Source organism: Chiloscyllium plagiosum, unplaced genomic scaffold, assembly GCF_037043375.1.
Source record: "Chiloscyllium plagiosum isolate Xiang-an unplaced genomic scaffold, Cpla_swu_hap1 HiC_scaffold_2, whole genome shotgun sequence".
Classification (NCBI taxonomy): domain Eukaryota; kingdom Metazoa; phylum Chordata; class Chondrichthyes; order Orectolobiformes; family Hemiscylliidae; genus Chiloscyllium; species Chiloscyllium plagiosum.
In genome coordinates this window covers 108,314,809-108,332,960 of record NW_028270140.1, presented here as the reverse complement: position 1 = coordinate 108,332,960, position 18,152 = coordinate 108,314,809, and the positions used below count along the sequence as shown (strand labels likewise).

General features: G+C 38.4%; 1 protein-coding gene across 13 annotated transcripts in view; it reads right to left on the bottom strand.

The window, feature by feature from the left end:
* Positions 1-18,152, bottom strand: part of mef2cb (myocyte enhancer factor 2cb) — a 302,892-nt gene that overhangs the window by 45,227 nt on the left and 239,513 nt on the right. For all 13 annotated transcript variants that reach the window (XM_087999396.1, XM_087999410.1, XM_087999439.1 and 10 more), the window contains one exon: positions 2,950-3,136. In XM_087999396.1, coding sequence (XP_087855522.1) covers positions 2,950-3,136 — 187 coding nt within the window. The remainder of the gene's footprint in view (positions 1-2,949; positions 3,137-18,152) is intronic.

Genomic DNA, 18,152 nt, shown 5'->3' with positions numbered 1-18,152 from the left:
ATATGCATTCACAAGAACTCTGAGCAAATAGTAACTCATTTGAAATTTACAACTTTAATAAATAGAAATAGAAAGACTTTAATAACAGAACAGTGCAGTTTTTAAAGTTTCATTGTCAGGTTACAAATACAAGCTAATACTCCGGGGGGGGGGGGGCGGGTTATGTTACTGCCTTGTCTTGAGTAATGGATAGACAGACAGAAGAATGATTTCCCTCCATTGAAATCAATGAGAGCACTAGAGGGCAGCAAAACAGTTTATGTAAGACATCTGTCTCCACTGATAAAAAACAGAAGCATGTGAAGACAAATAAGCAACACAATGGTCTGCTTCTCTGAGTAAAGAGTTTTACAGTTACTCACATTTCTATTGTTTTCAAAATTAGTGCAGTATTCACTCAGCACCACTACTTCATGTGAAAAATAAAACAGATTTTTAACCTAACCCAATTAGTGGAAAAGTTATAGATTATATCAGTTGATTGTTTTACACCCTGTCTCATTTTATGTTCTATGATGATTAATATGACCCTCCTTCACATGTGTCATGATCAAGTCTTAAGTATAATAAAGCAAGTCATTTTTTTCTACTGTCAAAGCCATCAGATGAAATGGTAGATGTGAAAGATCTGAAAATAGTATTAAAATGGCTTTCCCAATGCCCTGTCTAATAACATACTACCGACATTCGACACTTCAAAAAAAATGTATTAACTAGTCATTCAGCTGATGTGTGCAAGATGGAAGATGTGCTCACACATGTAAGGACAAAAGACTGCACCACACAATATTCTATTGCATATGAAGGATTTTGGAATGTTTGTTGCAGGCAGGATTAGCAACTGTTTAAATGTTATTTATTTTATAAGCTTGCCTATCTTTATGTGATTCCAAGAACCAACAAGCTTTTAAAAACAAAGCTGAGTGTTATATAATAATTATTAAGATCCAGTTGCTTGGCAACATAAAACTTGAGTATTTCTGAAAAACAATGTGCTGTTAAAGTTTTTATTCTGCACTCATCAGGACAAAATTACAAGAATACCAAAATCCAAAAGGAACAACAATTCTTACTGCATGAGAAAAGGGTGCTGATTGGTTGGCAGGTGGATGGTGATTGGTTGAAGTGTTGCATGTAATCATTGGGATTCCTTGGGCTTGATGGCAACATCATATATAGGACTTGAACAATTTGCTCATTGTGCAAACTTGATGCTAAGATAAGGGAACACCAAAGCAATCCTGGGAACATGATCAGATTGTTGTTCATTGCAAGCTCATGTCCTGAAAAGTACCCAGTCTACCGCAAATTACTTTGGAAGAACATGGTGTTTCAAAAATTTGAGTAACAGGTGAAGCTACTACAGAAACAATACAACTGATTTTGTCCACTGTCTAACTAAAAGATAGTCTGCCTACCACACAAATTAGCAACGTGCTGTCTGAATTTTAGTGTTGTGCTGCCAGTATCCTTTCACTTGCTTGTAACTTGTAGAGTACTGACTATACTCAATCAATCCATTGCTTGCAAAACTCAAATCATTGTGCTCAATAATCGATGTGAATGGATGACATTTGTTATACAATTCTGAGTCAGGCTTGAAATTACGCATCCTTGAAGCCACTTATATTCACACGTAGGACCCTATTCTTTGAAAACAGGAAAAAAAGTCTCCATGTATTGTGTCTTTTCCAATAAACAGGAGCTTTAGGGACAACTATTTCCTTGTGCATTCCCCAGGACAATGCCTTGACCAGAGTCAAAGTGCCTTCTTTGAATTTAAACAAAAGTTTAACAGATAACTATTCCCTTGTGCATTCCCCATGACAAACCCTCTACTAACCAGAGTCAATTTGCCAACCATGCTATTCATTCAGTACAAATTTTTATTCTCTTTGAGATTTTGGTATTCTTATAATTGTGTTCTGATGAACGCAAGACGACACCCTGATGCAGCCTGTCTATTTTCTCAGTGATATTCATTACTTGATAATCTCAATTCTTTTTTACAGTGAAGAAAGGAAATGGTGAATTGGGCTGGTCTAGATCATTCATTTTGATCTCCATGCTTTTCTACAAGAAACCTGGAGTCTGCTAAACTTTAAAAGATTTTCATGTTTATATTTATTCACCTCTCTTTTTCACTTTGCCGTTAGCTGTAAACGAATACTTCCAGAGTTGGCATTTATGTCCTTTGTTTCTTGATTTTGTTATGTTTCCAATTATCTCCTGCTGGTAACATTGCCATTTAACTTACAGATCATTCAATTTTTTTTCTCACCTTTCCTTTTTCATTTCTGTAGTTTAGTTACTTTTAAAATTTGTTTAGGAGAAAGTGAGGACAGCAGATGCTGAAGATCAAAGTTAAAAGTGTAGTGCTGGAAAAGCACAGCAGGTCAGGCAGCATCTGAGAAGGAGAGTCGATGTTTCAGACATAACCCCTTCATCAGGAATGGGCTTATGCCTGAAACGTTGACTCTCTAGCTCCTCGGATGCTGCCTGACCTACTGTGCTTTTCCAGCACTACATCTTTGACTTTAAAATTTGTCTATTTGCCTGAAATATTTTCTATTTTAAATGATGAGTGTGAGCCTAAAATGCATGATTGTTTCTCAATGTTTCCAGTAATTTTAATTTACCATCATGATTTTTCTCCCCTTCACTCTTTTTAACTTTGAGAAAGATGTTCTGTATCATTTGCCTCAGCCTTTCACCTAGGGTTTTCAGTAAAAGAAATACACCTAAGCGTGCTATTAATTGGCCAATAAACACAACCACCAATGTCTTAGAACATTGTCTCTGCTGGTCTTTCCCATCACTTACAAAACGTGGGGCACTCTTTTTAAGAAGAAATATAAACTATATGAACACATTTTGAAGCTTCTAAGAAACATAATTCTGACTGCATTTATGCAAAATTTACTCAATACGAAAGACAGTGAATTTTACCTCCGTTTCCTGCACTTGGTGGCCGTTGTGTTACTCCAGGAGACATACTGTTCCTCTGCAGAGAAGGATGCCCCAGTGGCATTAAGTTGTGATTGCCCAGTGAGTTTCCTGGGCTACTGTATACCAGGCTGTTTTGGTTGGACACTGGGATAGAAACTGGCATCTCAAAGTTAGGTGGTGGAACAGCCTACGGAATAGGAAAGAGCAGAAAAAAGACCAAAATAGGGGAGGAATAGTTAAGTTACAAACAAGCCTGAATTCAAATCTGATCATGCAGTAATGTTTAGGCCTCACAAAAAACTTCAATGACTTGTATTGATTAGAAAGCAATTTTATGCAATAAAAGCATTAATTAAAACATATTACATAAATGCCATAAAGTATTTCCAAAATGTTCAAAAACTTTAAACAAGCAGAACTAGTACATCAACTTTAATGAAATTAACTTCCAATAAAAAACAAATTCTACATTAGTTAACATTCCAATTTATATTATGAAGGTAATATATTTAAAAATATCAATGATTTCAAAGGGAGCTGGAGGAGCTCCTGAGAAAAACAAAATTATAGAAGCAAATCAGGAGGTCATCTTTTGGAACTTATTTGCTTTCCATTGCAGTTTGGTGAGATTTTCATTCTAAATTAATTACGGATTTGTTCCCCCAGGAGACTGCTAATTTCCACTGGCCAGGGGAAAGAGGTGCTAGTGTACATCAGGATGATTAACCAGTTGGTCTATTCATTTTACATATAGTCATGTTAAACTATTAGCCTTTTTTGGGATATAGAAATAAATGGCAGGTCACCATTTATTGGCTATCTATAATGTTGTTCAGAAGGCAGTGATGAGAAGTTCGCTGTGGTGTTGCTCCTGCTTAAGGAGAGAATTCTAAGATTTTGACTCAGAGTTGATGATGAAACAGTGATAAATTTTCAAGTCAGAAGGCGGATAACTTGAAGGGAAACCTAAATGGGGTGATTCCCATACATCTGCTGTCCTTGACTTTCAAGAAAATGGAAACCACAGATGTTCTAAAAGAAGCTTTTGCAAGTTACTGTAATTTATTATGTAAATGGTAATCAATGTAGCTAAGCAGCACTGGTGTTGGAGTGAGGGAATATTTAAGTGGTAACAGGGATGGTTACGTGATGGATGCTGCATATATGGATTTGCAAAAGGTGTTGATAAAATGCTACATAATAAACTTGCCAGTAAAGCTCATGTCCATGGAATAAAAGGCAGCACTATGGCTCAGTAGTTAGCACTGCTGTCTTCCATCCCCAGGGACCCAGATTCGATTCCACCCTTGGGCAGCTGTCTGTGTGGAGTTTGCATATTCTCCGTGTCTGTGTGGGTTTCTGCCAGCTGCCCTGGTTTCACTCCACAGTCCAAAGATATGCACATTAGGTGGATTGGCCATGCTAAATTGCCCATTGTGTTCAGTGATATGCAGGCTAGGTGTGTTAGTCAAAGGAAATATAAGGTAGGGGGATGCCTCTTTGGAGGATCAGTGTGGACCAGTTGGGATGAATGGCCTGTTTCCACACTGTTAGGATTCTGTGCAATTCTTTGAAGATATGAAAAAAGGGTTAGTGGTAGCATGAATAAAAAGCTGGTTGAGAAATAAGAAATATAGAATTGTGGTTTGGTTTATTTTTGGATTGGATGAAGATTTATAATTGACAGGGGCTGATACTAAGACAACTGCCTTTTTTATATTCATGGATGGGGAGGCTGCTGGTTAGGCCAACATGTATTGCTCATCCCTAATTGCCTTGTAGAAGGTAGTGCTCAGCTTCATTCTTGAACCATTGTAGACCCTGAGGTGTAGGGGCACCCAAAGTGCTATTAGGAAGGGAGTTTCAGATATGTGACCCGGCCACAAAAGAATAGTCTTACAGTTCCACGTCAAGATGGTGTGTAGTTTGAAATGGAGCTTGTGGGTGATTGTGCTCCCATACATTTGTTGTCCCTTCTAGGTTGCAGAGGTCACGGGTTTGGATGATTCTGTTGAAAGAGACATCGTGAATTGTCATAGTGCATCTTGTAGATGGAATACACTATGTTTCAGTAGAGAAGGAAGTGGATGTTGAAGGTAGGAAGTTAGTGCTTTGGGCACCAACCAAGCAGACAACAATGTCCTGAAATGTTGAGCTTCTAGTCTGCTGTTGGAACTACACTATGCAAACAAATACAGATTATTCTATAACAAAAGCAAAATACTGCAGCTGCTGGAATTCTGAAACAAATCGAGAATACTGGAGAAATGCAGCAAATCTGGCAGCATCTGTGGCAAGAGAAACAGAATTAATGTTTCGAATCCAATAAGACTCCAGAACTGGAGATCATTCCATCCTGACTTGCGCTTTATAGATTGTGGGCGTGGACTGGGAAGACAGGAGGTGAGTTACTAGCTGCAGAATTCCTAGTACTGATCTGCTGTTGTAGCCACAGTACTTATAGAGTCGATCCAATTTCTGCTCAGGAATTCTCAGGTTGCCAATAGTTTGGATACAGTGATAGTAGTGCCATTGAATATCAAGAGATGATGATTAGATTCTCTCCTGGAGACAGTCACTACGTGCTTCAGTATCTGAGGAATCTTGAATGGTACTGAATTTCATAGAATCATCAGCTAACATTCCTCCTTCAGATATGAGGATGGAGGGAAAGTCGTTGCTGAAGCAACTGAAGGCAGTTGGTTCAAGGGCACTATCCTGAGGAACTCCTGCAGATTTTTCCTAAGGCTGAGATGATTGCTCTCCAACAATCACAGCCATCACTTCTGCTAGGTATGACTCCAACCAGCAGACAGTTTTCCCCCAGCTTTCTACTGACTCCAGTTTTGCGAGGCATCTTGATGTCACGCTTGGTCAAACAGTGTTTTGAAGTTAAGGGCTATTATTCTCACTTTTCCTTACCTCTGGAATTCAACTTTTCTGTCCTATTTGCAGCAAGCTGTAATGAGGTCAGGAGCTGACAGGGTCTAGTGGATCCCAAATGGAGCATCGTGAATCAGGTTATTCCTTTGCAAGTGCCACTTGAAAGCACTGTTAATTGTCTCTTCAATCACTTTGCTGATGTTAGAGAATAGATCAGCAGGTCAGTAATTGGCCAGGTTATATTTGTCCTACTTTTTGTGGACAGTTCATGCCTGGGTAATTTTCTGCACTTTTAAGTGTTACAGTTGCACTTGAACAACTTGGCAGAGGTGCGGTTATTTCTGGAGCACAGATTCAGTACTATTGCTGGAATAGTACTGAACCCATAGTCTTTGCAATTTCCAGCACCCTCAGCCATTTCTTCATAACTCATGGAATGGCTCTTCAAAGTAGTTGAAGACTGGCATTTCTAATGTTGGGGGTCTCAGGAGGAGGCCAAAATTGATCATCTATGGCTGAAGATAGATGCAAATACTTCAGCCTTGTCTTTTCAACTGATGTGCTGCCTCCATCACTGAGGATCTTTGGCTTAGCAGAGTGAGAGATATGTCGTAAGTTCACAGATTCTGGAAGAGAGCAATTCTGCTACAATGAATGACCCACAGGATCTCATGGATTCAATTTTGAGTTGCTAGATCTGTTCTGAATCAATCACATTTAGCAAGATGGAGTTGCAATACAACATGGAAGACTTCCTCAGTGTTAGAACGTGACTTTGTCTCCACAAGGAATGTATGGGAATATTCTCACACATATTGCCACGGTTAGAGGAATGTGCACCACAGGAATGCAACATGGTCAGAGGTGGGATCTTTCTGATGAGAATTTAAACCAAGGCCATATCTACTCTCTTAGGTAGACATAAAAATTTCATTGCATTATTCTGAAGTAAGAAAAGGGAATTATTCTTCAAAACTTTGGCAATATTTTCCCTCAATCAACAAAATTAAAAAAAATATACTGCTGTTTGTGAGAGTTTACTGTGTGTAAATTGTCTTGTCAAATTTCCTACGTTACAATAGTGATTACATTATGGAAGCAATTGATTAGCAGTAAAGTGCTTTTGGGTGTTTTGTAAATCCAAACCCTCTCTTTCCAGGAATTTTAAATTCCAATTATCCAAGTAATACTTCTTCTTCTAAGAGCAAAGGAACTATTTATTATTTCATCCTATATATCGTACAATTGAGTGGCAGGGTCTGTCATTGGTTCTGCTGTCTTCTCTGTGTCACACTTTAGTGTGAGAGAACAGCAAGAATTAATTTGCCCAGTCAAATCTCAAAGCAATATGCTCTATAATTTATTCCTGCCACTTACCTTACATTGTTGGCATTTTACCTTCAGGTTGCAAGGTAAATGAGGTGTCATTACAGCTTCTGGCAGAGCAGAGAATTCACTTAGTGATTGCTTCCAGCTCAGCCAAAAGCAGCATATCCATAGTTCAAAAGTACAATATTTGCTGAACCATAAGATGCAAAACATTGCCTAAAATTGCCATCTGGTTTATGGTCAGAAAGATGGCACAGATCATTAGCACGAGTCTTGGAGTTACACAGTAATATTGATGCCATTGGTTTGTTGTGGGTATTTTGTAAAATCTGGTACGAACTCAACAGTTACAAAACTGAAAAGTTACCTTATACCATAGAATTCAAACTGAGCGGTAAGGCATACTAAAGAGCAGGGACAGATTGAAAGATATTTTGGTTCTTCTCCAACTGAAGAAATGACACAGAAATAGAAGAGACAACAGAAAGAATTTGGAAGGACCAAGGACACTTTTCATGGGCATGATGTAAAACTGCCACAGCTGGAACAAAAGGTGAACATTTGATAGAAAATGACATAAGTATTTGAATCTCTGTATCTACAAAATAATTGTGTGCAAAACAAGGAGAGTATTGATAAGAAGGACAATACTGATTTTGAATGCTATCGGCTGAGCCAGTACACTACTGCCTGGATAGCACAAAATATGTGAACAAAACAAAGAAATGGCATTTGAAATTCACAAGTCCATGATTAATCAAGGAAATAAGAACATATTTTGAACTGGACAATTCCCTTAGCTTATAATGTTCCATTACACAAAATTGTATTTAAAAAGTGTTAAAATTACACCTATAAATGTGTAGCCATAGATTTTCCCAGTGGCAAAAACTGACAGCATTAATGATCTTTAAGTGAAAAATTTAAGATTCCACATGAAACTTTTGTTCATATTCATCCTAAGGAATGGATGAATAAACAGTATTACAATTTTGGCTTGAGACAGTGTGGCTGAAGAGTCCAAGTGGCCTTCTGAAAAAAAAAACCCACTGTTAATTTCATTGGTTACAGGCAATATGACTGAGGCCATGGAAAAGGTTGAAGGATTGAAGATACTGTCAATTGCGATTACAGGCCATCTTACTAGCCAACTACATTCCTTTTACATTTAGATAAATAACCATTTATAGCATTCAACTGTGAGGTCAAACTGAATGGATGCAAGTGCCAAATAACAACTTGACACCAGGGCAGTGACTGAAGAAAGTACTATTTTATAGGGGTTTCTGGGTGAAAGAAAATCATGGCAATTTGTGAAACGTGAGACACTAGTGAAGGCATTCAAGAAATGTGGGATCAGCACTGCCCTAGATCCCAGATGACAGTGAAGATAATGTACTCTTTGAAGAAACTGCTCAATCACAAAACCATTGACGATGTGTGTGACACCATTGTTGACAAAACTTTGAGTATCTACAAATTACAAAACTTCATGTTGTGTTTTTTTCTCTAAGAATAAATTTAAGAGTAAAATATTTTTATGCATGGAAATACTTTTTCCTGAATAATTCTTTTAAAACCCTGCTTTTCTTAAATTAATTGTCTGACAAATATGGTTGCTGTCAGCAGCAAATATAAACAATGACTTCATGGCTGTACAGGCCAAAAGGCTTTCCCATTGTTGCCCCATATAGCATTCTTAGGTCATCAAGCTATTAAAGACAATCATGGTGCATACTGTTATTGGTGCTTCAGTATTCAATCCATGGTGCAGATGAGATAGTTCCTACATAAAGTTCTGCATTATGCTCACTTCGTTTAAGAAAAAAGGGCTAAAGATTAATTAACATCTCACAATCACTTAATCATCAATCTCTCCCTTTACCACCATTAACAACCCACTTTGTCTTTTGTTCTGGGCACTCTTAAAATCTGTTCTGTTTGCTTCTCCTCCCCCTCTGTCTGCAGTATAAAAAACCCCACAATTTTCCAATCCCTTTCCAGTTCTTTAGAAGCGTCATATTGGACTTGAAAAGGGTATGTGGTAAAGGTGGGAACAGGCCATTGAGTTGGATGATCAACCATGATCATAATCGATGGCAAAGCAGGCTTCAAAGCTCTGCTCTTTTTTTCCTGTGTTTCTATTAAACGTTGCCTCGGTTTTTCTCTTCATAGCAACTGCCAGACTTGCTGCATATCTCTGTTTTTGTACCTCATGCTGCTCAATCACTCAACCAGTTGTGACCAGGTCACATCTCTAGCATTCACATAGTGTACCTTCATGTGATATCAGCCTCTGGCAGCCTTCACATATCTCCAGCTATTCAGTTATGATGGGCACTACGATTACTGGAATACAGTTACCCAAACAATATACAACACTATCAGTAAACCTCCTTACTTGGTTTAGTCAAACAATGTGACTCATAACAGAAAGCAACAGTAGAAAACTGCTGGGGTCAGGTGGACCTACATCAATTGAGTACAATAGAGGCATATAATGTGTCTGGGTCTGAAAGAGTTAATATTTGATGGTGTGCAGTTAACACCACACACAGTAATGACAGTGCATGGATCAGGTTGGCGTAAAAGAGCGAGCTTGGGGGAGACAGGCCTAGGGCTAGCGTGATCTCAACAGTCTTTTTAGTAATTTAGGTATTATTCATATCTCTGTAAATAGTTGCAGTAATCCAACAAAAGTCATTGCGTTTACTCAACAAGATTCTTCTCGTTATTCTAGAATGCTGGATATCCAAATCTATGACAGATTACATTGATGTTGAAGGAACCAATGGACAATGTAACGAACAGCGATTTGGTGGGCAAGAGGATCAACAACAGTGGGGTCTGTCACAACATAGTGAGCAGTGATGACCAGTACTATCATTTAAAAAGTGCAATCCAGGAGATATTAAGCTTCAGGGCTGCAAGATCAAAAGTAGTGAAGAACCATGTTGCAAATGCAGAAGTCTTCAAGACTACCAGATATTGCTGATTGCTGATGACAGCGAACCCTTCAAACCTCATGATAACACTCAACACAAAATGTTTCAGAGAATGACATGGTAAGCACTGCAGTCCTGACAGAAGACATATAGGTACAGAAGAAACATGCAACTTCAAGGCAGAGGTATAGGCTGCATTGGGAGGCAGTGGCCTGTGACAGTGGCCCAGAGTATGATTTGAGCTGAGCAGAGATTGAGGACCTCATGAGTTAAAACCAAAAATCTCTTGCACAGAAGTAGAAACATTAAATGATGGTGTACATCATGCTGAAAGAGCAGCCATTTAAAAATCACATCTAACAATTTGGTATGCAGGCATTTATGACAATGGATATCTCACAAATTTGAAGTTAAACATGGGAGCAATGGCAGTGCCAATCATACCTGAATAGCTGGAGATATGTGGAGTTTGCCAGAGGCTGGGTTTGAGGCTGATGTCACAGTATTATAAGATGGCAAGCCTTGGTTGACAAAACACAGCCTGTAGCTGGTTAACTGATCCAGGAATGAATGTATTTAAGTTGCTACAAGCAACATTCCTCTTCAACATATGAGGTACCAAAATACCAAAAAAACTGTGTGTGTTTTACAAACAAAACTTCTCTCTCCCAAATAGGGAGATTTCAATGATCACAATCGCATTCCAAAGGCCAAAGAAGTTAGGCAATAATTTATTAAAATTCTTTGAGGAGATAACAAGCAGGATAGATAAAGAGGAACAAATCGATGCAATACATTTAGATATCGAAAAGGCACTTATGTACGGTACTCCAATAAGGATACTTGAGAAGATAACAGCTCAGGACTTTAGAATGAATAGAGGATTGGTAACTAAAGAAGATAAAGGTGGGATAAAAGTGGAATTTTCAGGATAGCAATCTGTAACTACTGCCATAGAGAGTAGTGTTGGGCCACAATTATCTGCAATACATGGTAATGACTTGGATGACAGAAGTGAATGCACTCTTGTCAATTTTGTGGATGACACAAAAATAGGTGGGAATGCAAACAGTGAAGACGACACAAGGAGTCTACAGGGCGATATGGATAGGTTAAGTGAGAGGGTAAGAATTCAGCAATTGGAATATAATATGGAAAAATCTGAAATTATGCACTTTGGTGGGAAGAAGAGTGGAACTTCATTTAAGTGGGGAAAGACTGCAAGAAGCTGTAGCACTGAGTATTTTGGGGCCTCAGTGAATGAATCAGAACTTAACATCCAAGTTCATTGTTCATGTTACAGGGAATGCAAATGAAATATTGGCTTTTACTTCAAAGAGAATGGAGTATAAAAATAGCGATGTCTTGCTAAAACTATACAAGACACTAAACAAAACAAAGAACTGCAGGTGCTGTAAATCAGAAACACAAACAGAAATTGCTGGAAAAACTCAGCAGCATCTGTAGAGAGAAAGTAGAGTTAATGTCAGATGCTGCCAGACCTGCTGAGTTTTTTCAACAATTTGTGTTTGTGTATACAAGGCACTAGTCAGACTATTTTTGGAACATTAAGAACAGTTTTGGCCCCTTAGTGAAAAAATAACATACCAGCATTGGAGGCATTCCAGAGAAGGCTCATTTATTTGATTCTGGAGAGGAGAGGTGGAGTAAATTGGGCTTGTACACACTGAAGTTGAGAAGAATGAGAGGAGACATTATTGAGATATAAGATTGTTAGTGAGCTTTACAGGGGAGATGCAGAAAGGTTTTTTTCTCTTACTGGGAGACTTAAGGATCAGACGGCATAATCGTAGAGTAAAGGATCACCCAATCCAGACAAAGGTGAAGAGGATTTTTTTTCCTTCTAGAGAAGTCATTTTGAGGACTTCTTTACTGCAGAGGGATGTAGAGGCTAGATCATTATTCAAGATTGAGATAGACGGATTTCTAATAAGCAAGAGAATCAAGGGTTTATGGGGATAAGGCAGGAACTGGCAGATGAGGATGATCAGATAGCCATGGCATTATTGATCATGAATTATTGAGCAAAGTCTACCAACCAAATGGCCTACCCTTGTGGTCTGATGGAATATATAAGCTTATTTTAAAAAGTTAGGAAGTTTACTAATCAAATACTACATGACTCTGAAGACTCTCATGCCTATATACACCCAGGAATATACCACATTTCTTAATGAAATAAGTTGAGACTCAAATTTATACAGATGGCACGAAATAGGAACCAATTCCCTTGCTACAAAACCAACAGAGTGGTGTTCAGGCGTGATTACCAGATTCATATGTAATGATAAAACTCTATGACTCTCTGATTTGCAGTGACCATATACAAATCAACAAGGTGGCAGCAGGAGAAATTTAACCAATGTCCACATTTGACAACAGTCTAACAAAGTTTTCATGAAACTCAACACAAATAGCAGATTCTGGCAAGTGCCATTGCATAAACAGCATGGTAAGGTTGCTCCATTGGATTTGTATCAGCTCAAAGAGATTTTCCAATGAATGATGTCAACAATTTCACAAAGTCTTTGTATAGTAATTTGCCACATGAATCAAATTTTGATCAATGGGGGAATAGCTGAAAAACATGATCCGATTGTGTCGCATCAGGATGTTCACAACAGGAAGGCTCACAATTAATGATGTGTGAATTTTCTAAAGAATCCATTCATTTCTTGGGACACATTGTCAACAGGTGGTAAAACAAGAGTCTATGAATATTTTTTAAGGCAGAGTGGATGGATTCTTCCTAAGGAAAAAATGAAAGGTTATCAGGGTAGATTGGAATTTGAAATGATCAGATCAGCCACAATCTTATTCGATGGTGGAACAGGTTCAAAAGGCTGAGTGGCTTACTCCTGCTCCTAGTCTGCTTATTTGTTTGTACAGTGAAGGTATAAGAAAACTAAAACCATCATGGAATTCCCAATTCCAAAGTCAGTCCAGAATCTTTAAAGATTCTTAGGTATGATAAATCAGTTGCTAAAATTTTTGCTTAACTTAGTAACTATTACAAAATGCTTGAGACAATTTCACAAGAAGACACAAGCATGGTTTTGAAATCTTCATTAAGAGACTGCTTTTTGAATGGTAAAGAAATATTGATCTTTCTAGATATCTTACTGCAGTACAGTCCTTCATTTGCAATGATAGTAACAGCAAATGCCTCAGGTAAAGCCTTTGGAGCATTACTCTTCCAGGATCAGTGTCACAACCTGGTCTATGATGCATCAAGAACATTATCTGGTATATAAACGTAATAAGCCATGATTCAGAAGGAAGCTCTCAGTTACATTGGCTTGTGAGAGATTTGCAGACTACAACTTAGGACTGAAAGTGGTCACCGAATAAAATTGCAAACTTTTACTTTTTCTATTGGAGAAGTAGGAACTTGTAAGAATGCCTCAAAGAATATAAAGAATATTGACTTTGCTTCATGGAACTTATTTACAAAGTAGTCTATGTGCAAGGGAAACCGCCGATTATGACAGGTGCATTCTTTGGAGCGATGGTTCACAATTTTACCAGTCATGATGTAAACTTCATTCAAGAAACTGAGTTATATATTGGTCCTCTGTGGCACAATGGCCAGCAAGTCACAATCGGTTTAGCTGGATTCATAAGGAACAAATGGCAGTCCAGGAATGTCTAACTATCTACCGATATTACACCATGGGTTGGCTACATCGAAAGCCCAACTGTGTCAAGATGAAAACGTATTTTGAAAATAGGAAATATTTTACTATTGTAAATGACATTCTAGTGCATGTTGAATGACTGGTCAGTCCAACTTTACCTAGAAAGGATATTTTGGTGCAAAGTGCCTGAAGATAGTTCAGAATCAACCACAGCCCCGTCATCAGTATTGTGGCCTGAGATTGAGGGATTTAGTGCCAGTTGTCAGATGTGTGCCCTCAAAAGTCAGAACAATGAGTACTTTTTTAATAGCCAAGTTCCCCAACTGACTTTAGAGGAGTAAACGTTGCTTGTTTTCAATGGAAAGTCTTACCTCGTCATCATCAATTGAGGGCTTTAAGTTGGGAAATGGTGGATGATAACAGAAGCAGATATGAGAGTCTTACATGAGGTTTTTGCAATGGGTCACAAATGGGTGCTTCAGTCACTTCAAAGCCAGGTCCAGCTTTGTGCATATCTCAAGTTCACCATGGTATGCACAATCCAACAGGGAGGCCAAATATGGAGTCAGATCCATTAAGTTTGCCTTGAAAAAAAATTCTGATTTCCACACAACACTGTTCAATTATAGATCTACACAACACTGATGTGGTATAGTAGCAAGAAAGCTACTGATGGACAGGAAGCTAAAGGCTCTACTCCCTATTACACTAAAGCAGTTAGTTCGATATTACACCTTCATAAATACCAAGCCATACATGATAAAGAGCAATCCCATCACACAAAGCAGGCTACAGGTCACAATAAAACATAAGATGCAAGCAATCTGCCAAAGCTTGGAATGGAATAACCTGGTGCAAAGCCTCAGGTTACATTGTCAACTTTCTCAAAGTTCAGGAATCAGCTCACTTCAGGCGTTGTTTCTGGTGAGTTGAACCTTCTTAGGGAGCTCCCCACACTTTTAATTCGCAAGTTTCATCTCTCTGCAGCCCTTGCGTCTTTTAAGGGTCATGTTAAAGACCAGGAGGTGCTGCAACCTCAGCACCCAAATGCTTCAGCTACCAACCTATCTCTTCCCTTATTTTAGTAGCAGCTACCCAAAACACCTTCAAGATCAGAAGATAGAACTTCACTAACTTGGTTTAAGCAGAAATCAGTCAAAAGCATCTCACCTGCAAGTTTGACCTTACTCCTTTAAACAGTGTTCATGCAGTGGGTGGAGGGGGCGGGTGTGGCTTCTGCTACTGAATGCTTGTTCAGTGTGATCATTTGGGTATAAACAGATGAAGTTCCTGAAACAAATATCAAATCAGCCATAACAGCTGTCTGATATCATGATACCATCTCTCCTGACGCTTCTGGCATATGGACAGCATGTCAGCACTGTGCCCTTGCAAAGGGCATCATAAGGCCAATGCTGGAGGTGATCAGAAGCAAGGGGAGTGCTGCAACATTAAGGAGCTCAATTTTGTCCACCCACAATAAGAACAAGTTATGCAGGTTTAATTTCTGAAAAAAAATTTCACTTGACTAGAAACAAATAGGGTATGATAGTATGTGAGAGAGATTTTTCTTGAGCATAGAATATCTATAAGTAAAACTGACAGATTAGGTAAGGATGTAAGAACATTAGCATCAGGTTGTCAGTTCTGCAATATTTCATGGAAGATTCAAGTTTGGTAAATTGTCATTCACCCAAAACTCAAAGGGAAATGAGATATTATAGTTCATGATCAAAAAGCAGACAGCAAGCTTCTCTGAATTAGCTAAATATGGTATGGTGGCTCACAGAATTGGAGCACAAACAGTTAAAAATCATAAACCTTTTTCATTACACTTTCTTGGTTGGTACTGGGGGATAAAACAGAAATGTAAGATGGACAATATACCATAACAGTTATAGCCAATTTTATTTTTCATTATTGACTGTTTCAAAGCAAAATTAGCAAAGGGCTCAGACCATGATGCAATTCTACTCTTGGCTATCAGCTGTTTACGTCCACAGGAGATTAACAGAAAAGGAGTCTGGGCTTGTGGTTGATTGCTGGGGCAACAGTGGGAGACTAAGTCTATTTTTAAATAATTCTTGTATTACAGTTTATATAATTCTCATAGAAACATAGAATCCTGACAGTGTAGAAGCAGGCTATTCGGCCCATTGAGTTCCCAATAACGCTCTGAAAAGGATCCTAGCCAGAGGTACTCCCCAACCCTATCCTTGCAACCCTACATTCCCCGTAGCTAATCCACTTAACTTGCACTTCCCTGGACACTATGGGCAATTTAGCATGGCCAATCCACCTAACCTTCACATTTTTGCACTGTGGGAGGAAACCCAGGTATACAAGGGGAACACATACATGGGGAGACCATGCAAACTCCACACAGACATTCGCCTAAGGATGGAAATGGACTCGAGCCCAAGCACTGTGAGGCAACAGTGAGCCACCGTGCTGCGTCCTATACACCAAGTAAAATAAGTCTTTATTCTGTTCTACGATTTTAATTATCAGCTGTGAGAAGTTACCATTTGTAATTTATTGTTTATCTTTAATTTATTACTGATCAACCGGACAATAACCTATATATACAAACAAAAACAGAAGTTGCTGAAAAAGCTCAGCAGGTGTGGCAGCATCTGTGAAGAGAAATCAGAGTTAACCTTTCGGGTCCATGACCCTTCCTCTGAACCCCAATCCCACCATAACCCTAGATCCCTTTACCAATCAAGAACCTACATATCTCTGTCTTAAATGCACTCAATGACTTGATCTCCACTTAGCCCTTTGTGGCAATGAGTCCCACCCTCTGGCTGAAGAAATTCCTCCTCATAAAAGATCATCCCCTTACTAGGAAGCTGTGCCCTCAGGCCCTAGCCTCTCCTACTGGAGGAAGATCACATCACTCTATCCAGGCTCTCAGTCATCGATAAGTTTCGTACAGTCTCTCCATGTTCTTAGTATCAAAATGTATCAACTCACAGATTTCACTTTGAAGTTCATCTGTCCACAACACCAAATTGTCAATGTCCTTTTGCGGTTCTTCACTGTCCTCTCAGCTTACAAAGTTTCCAAATCTGCAAACTTTGAAATTGTGCTTGACACACCAAAATTTAAATAATTAAGTTCTGAGGAACAGTCACCAGACTTGAAACATTAACTCTGGTTTCTCTTCACAGATGCTGCCAGACTTGGTGAGCTTTTCCAGCATCTCCTGTTTTTGTTTCTGATTTACAGCATCAGCAGCTGTTTTGATTGTTTTTTTAAATAACCTATATACCTTTGTTTTAAACTGCTTTAATGCAAGCAGCTTATTGTTCATCAATGTGCACATAAAAGTGCTTAATATTATTAATAATTCATACTATCTCAATGGCTTTCCACATTAATATACTGTGGAAATTTTGCGATATATCTTTTACAGGCAGGACTGTTGTAAATGGGCTAAATTTATTTTGGGTGTGTTGATGTTTTTTTGATGGCAAGTTTTGGATTAGAGGCTGTGTCCAGAGTTCATTCAGGATACCCACATTAAGTTAGGTCTTCAATAGCTCTTTGTTTTTATTTTCTGACCATGTCTTTTCTAGGATCCGCCATTTCAAATTTCCTCAGTAATGTCCTTTCCACCCTTATTTTGTGGTCTACTGGGTGAGGTGATTTGAAATGGTGGTACTATGCCATACATGTGTGGGCTTTTAGCAGGCTGTCATTTTGATGGTGCCATCCTTCCTGTGTGAGATGACGGCATTCAAAACTTGAATCTGGACACCCTGCTCTTTTTAACCACACTGACCACAGTTTGAACTGTCACAAGCTTTAGCTAGAGACAGTAATATATGTTTTATTTATTTTGTGAAACTATTCCAATAAATCTAAACTGAAACATTTACTTATATATCACATCCCATATTGCATCAAAAGACAAACACAAATTTAAATGTTTGGAACAACAGCTATACTCATATTACTGTGTTAGGGAAAAAAACTATTCTTAATTAAACAATAAAGAATAAATAAACCCAACTTAGCAAATCACACAGTATTATAGAGTAATCACTACGGTGAGCTTATTACTCATGCAATGATAAGCACATGCAGAAGTTATTTTATTTCTCTCAGTTTTCTGGCTGGCATATGAATGATTGTGAGTGTTGGGGTTTTGGTTTAGTTGTCAACGAAATAGCTTAGTGTTAAGGCAGAAAAATAAAATGTTCTTGACGGGACGCAAAGCAATTTTTGTAATCCTGTTAAATCACCCCAGCACACAATGTGTTTGAATTTCATCAACAGGATTTCATGCAAACTGACTTTCTACAGCAAGCAGTTAGCTTTAACCCTTTGAGTACAGGTATCAAGTTTAATTTTTAACATATGCTGCATTTTGAAATAA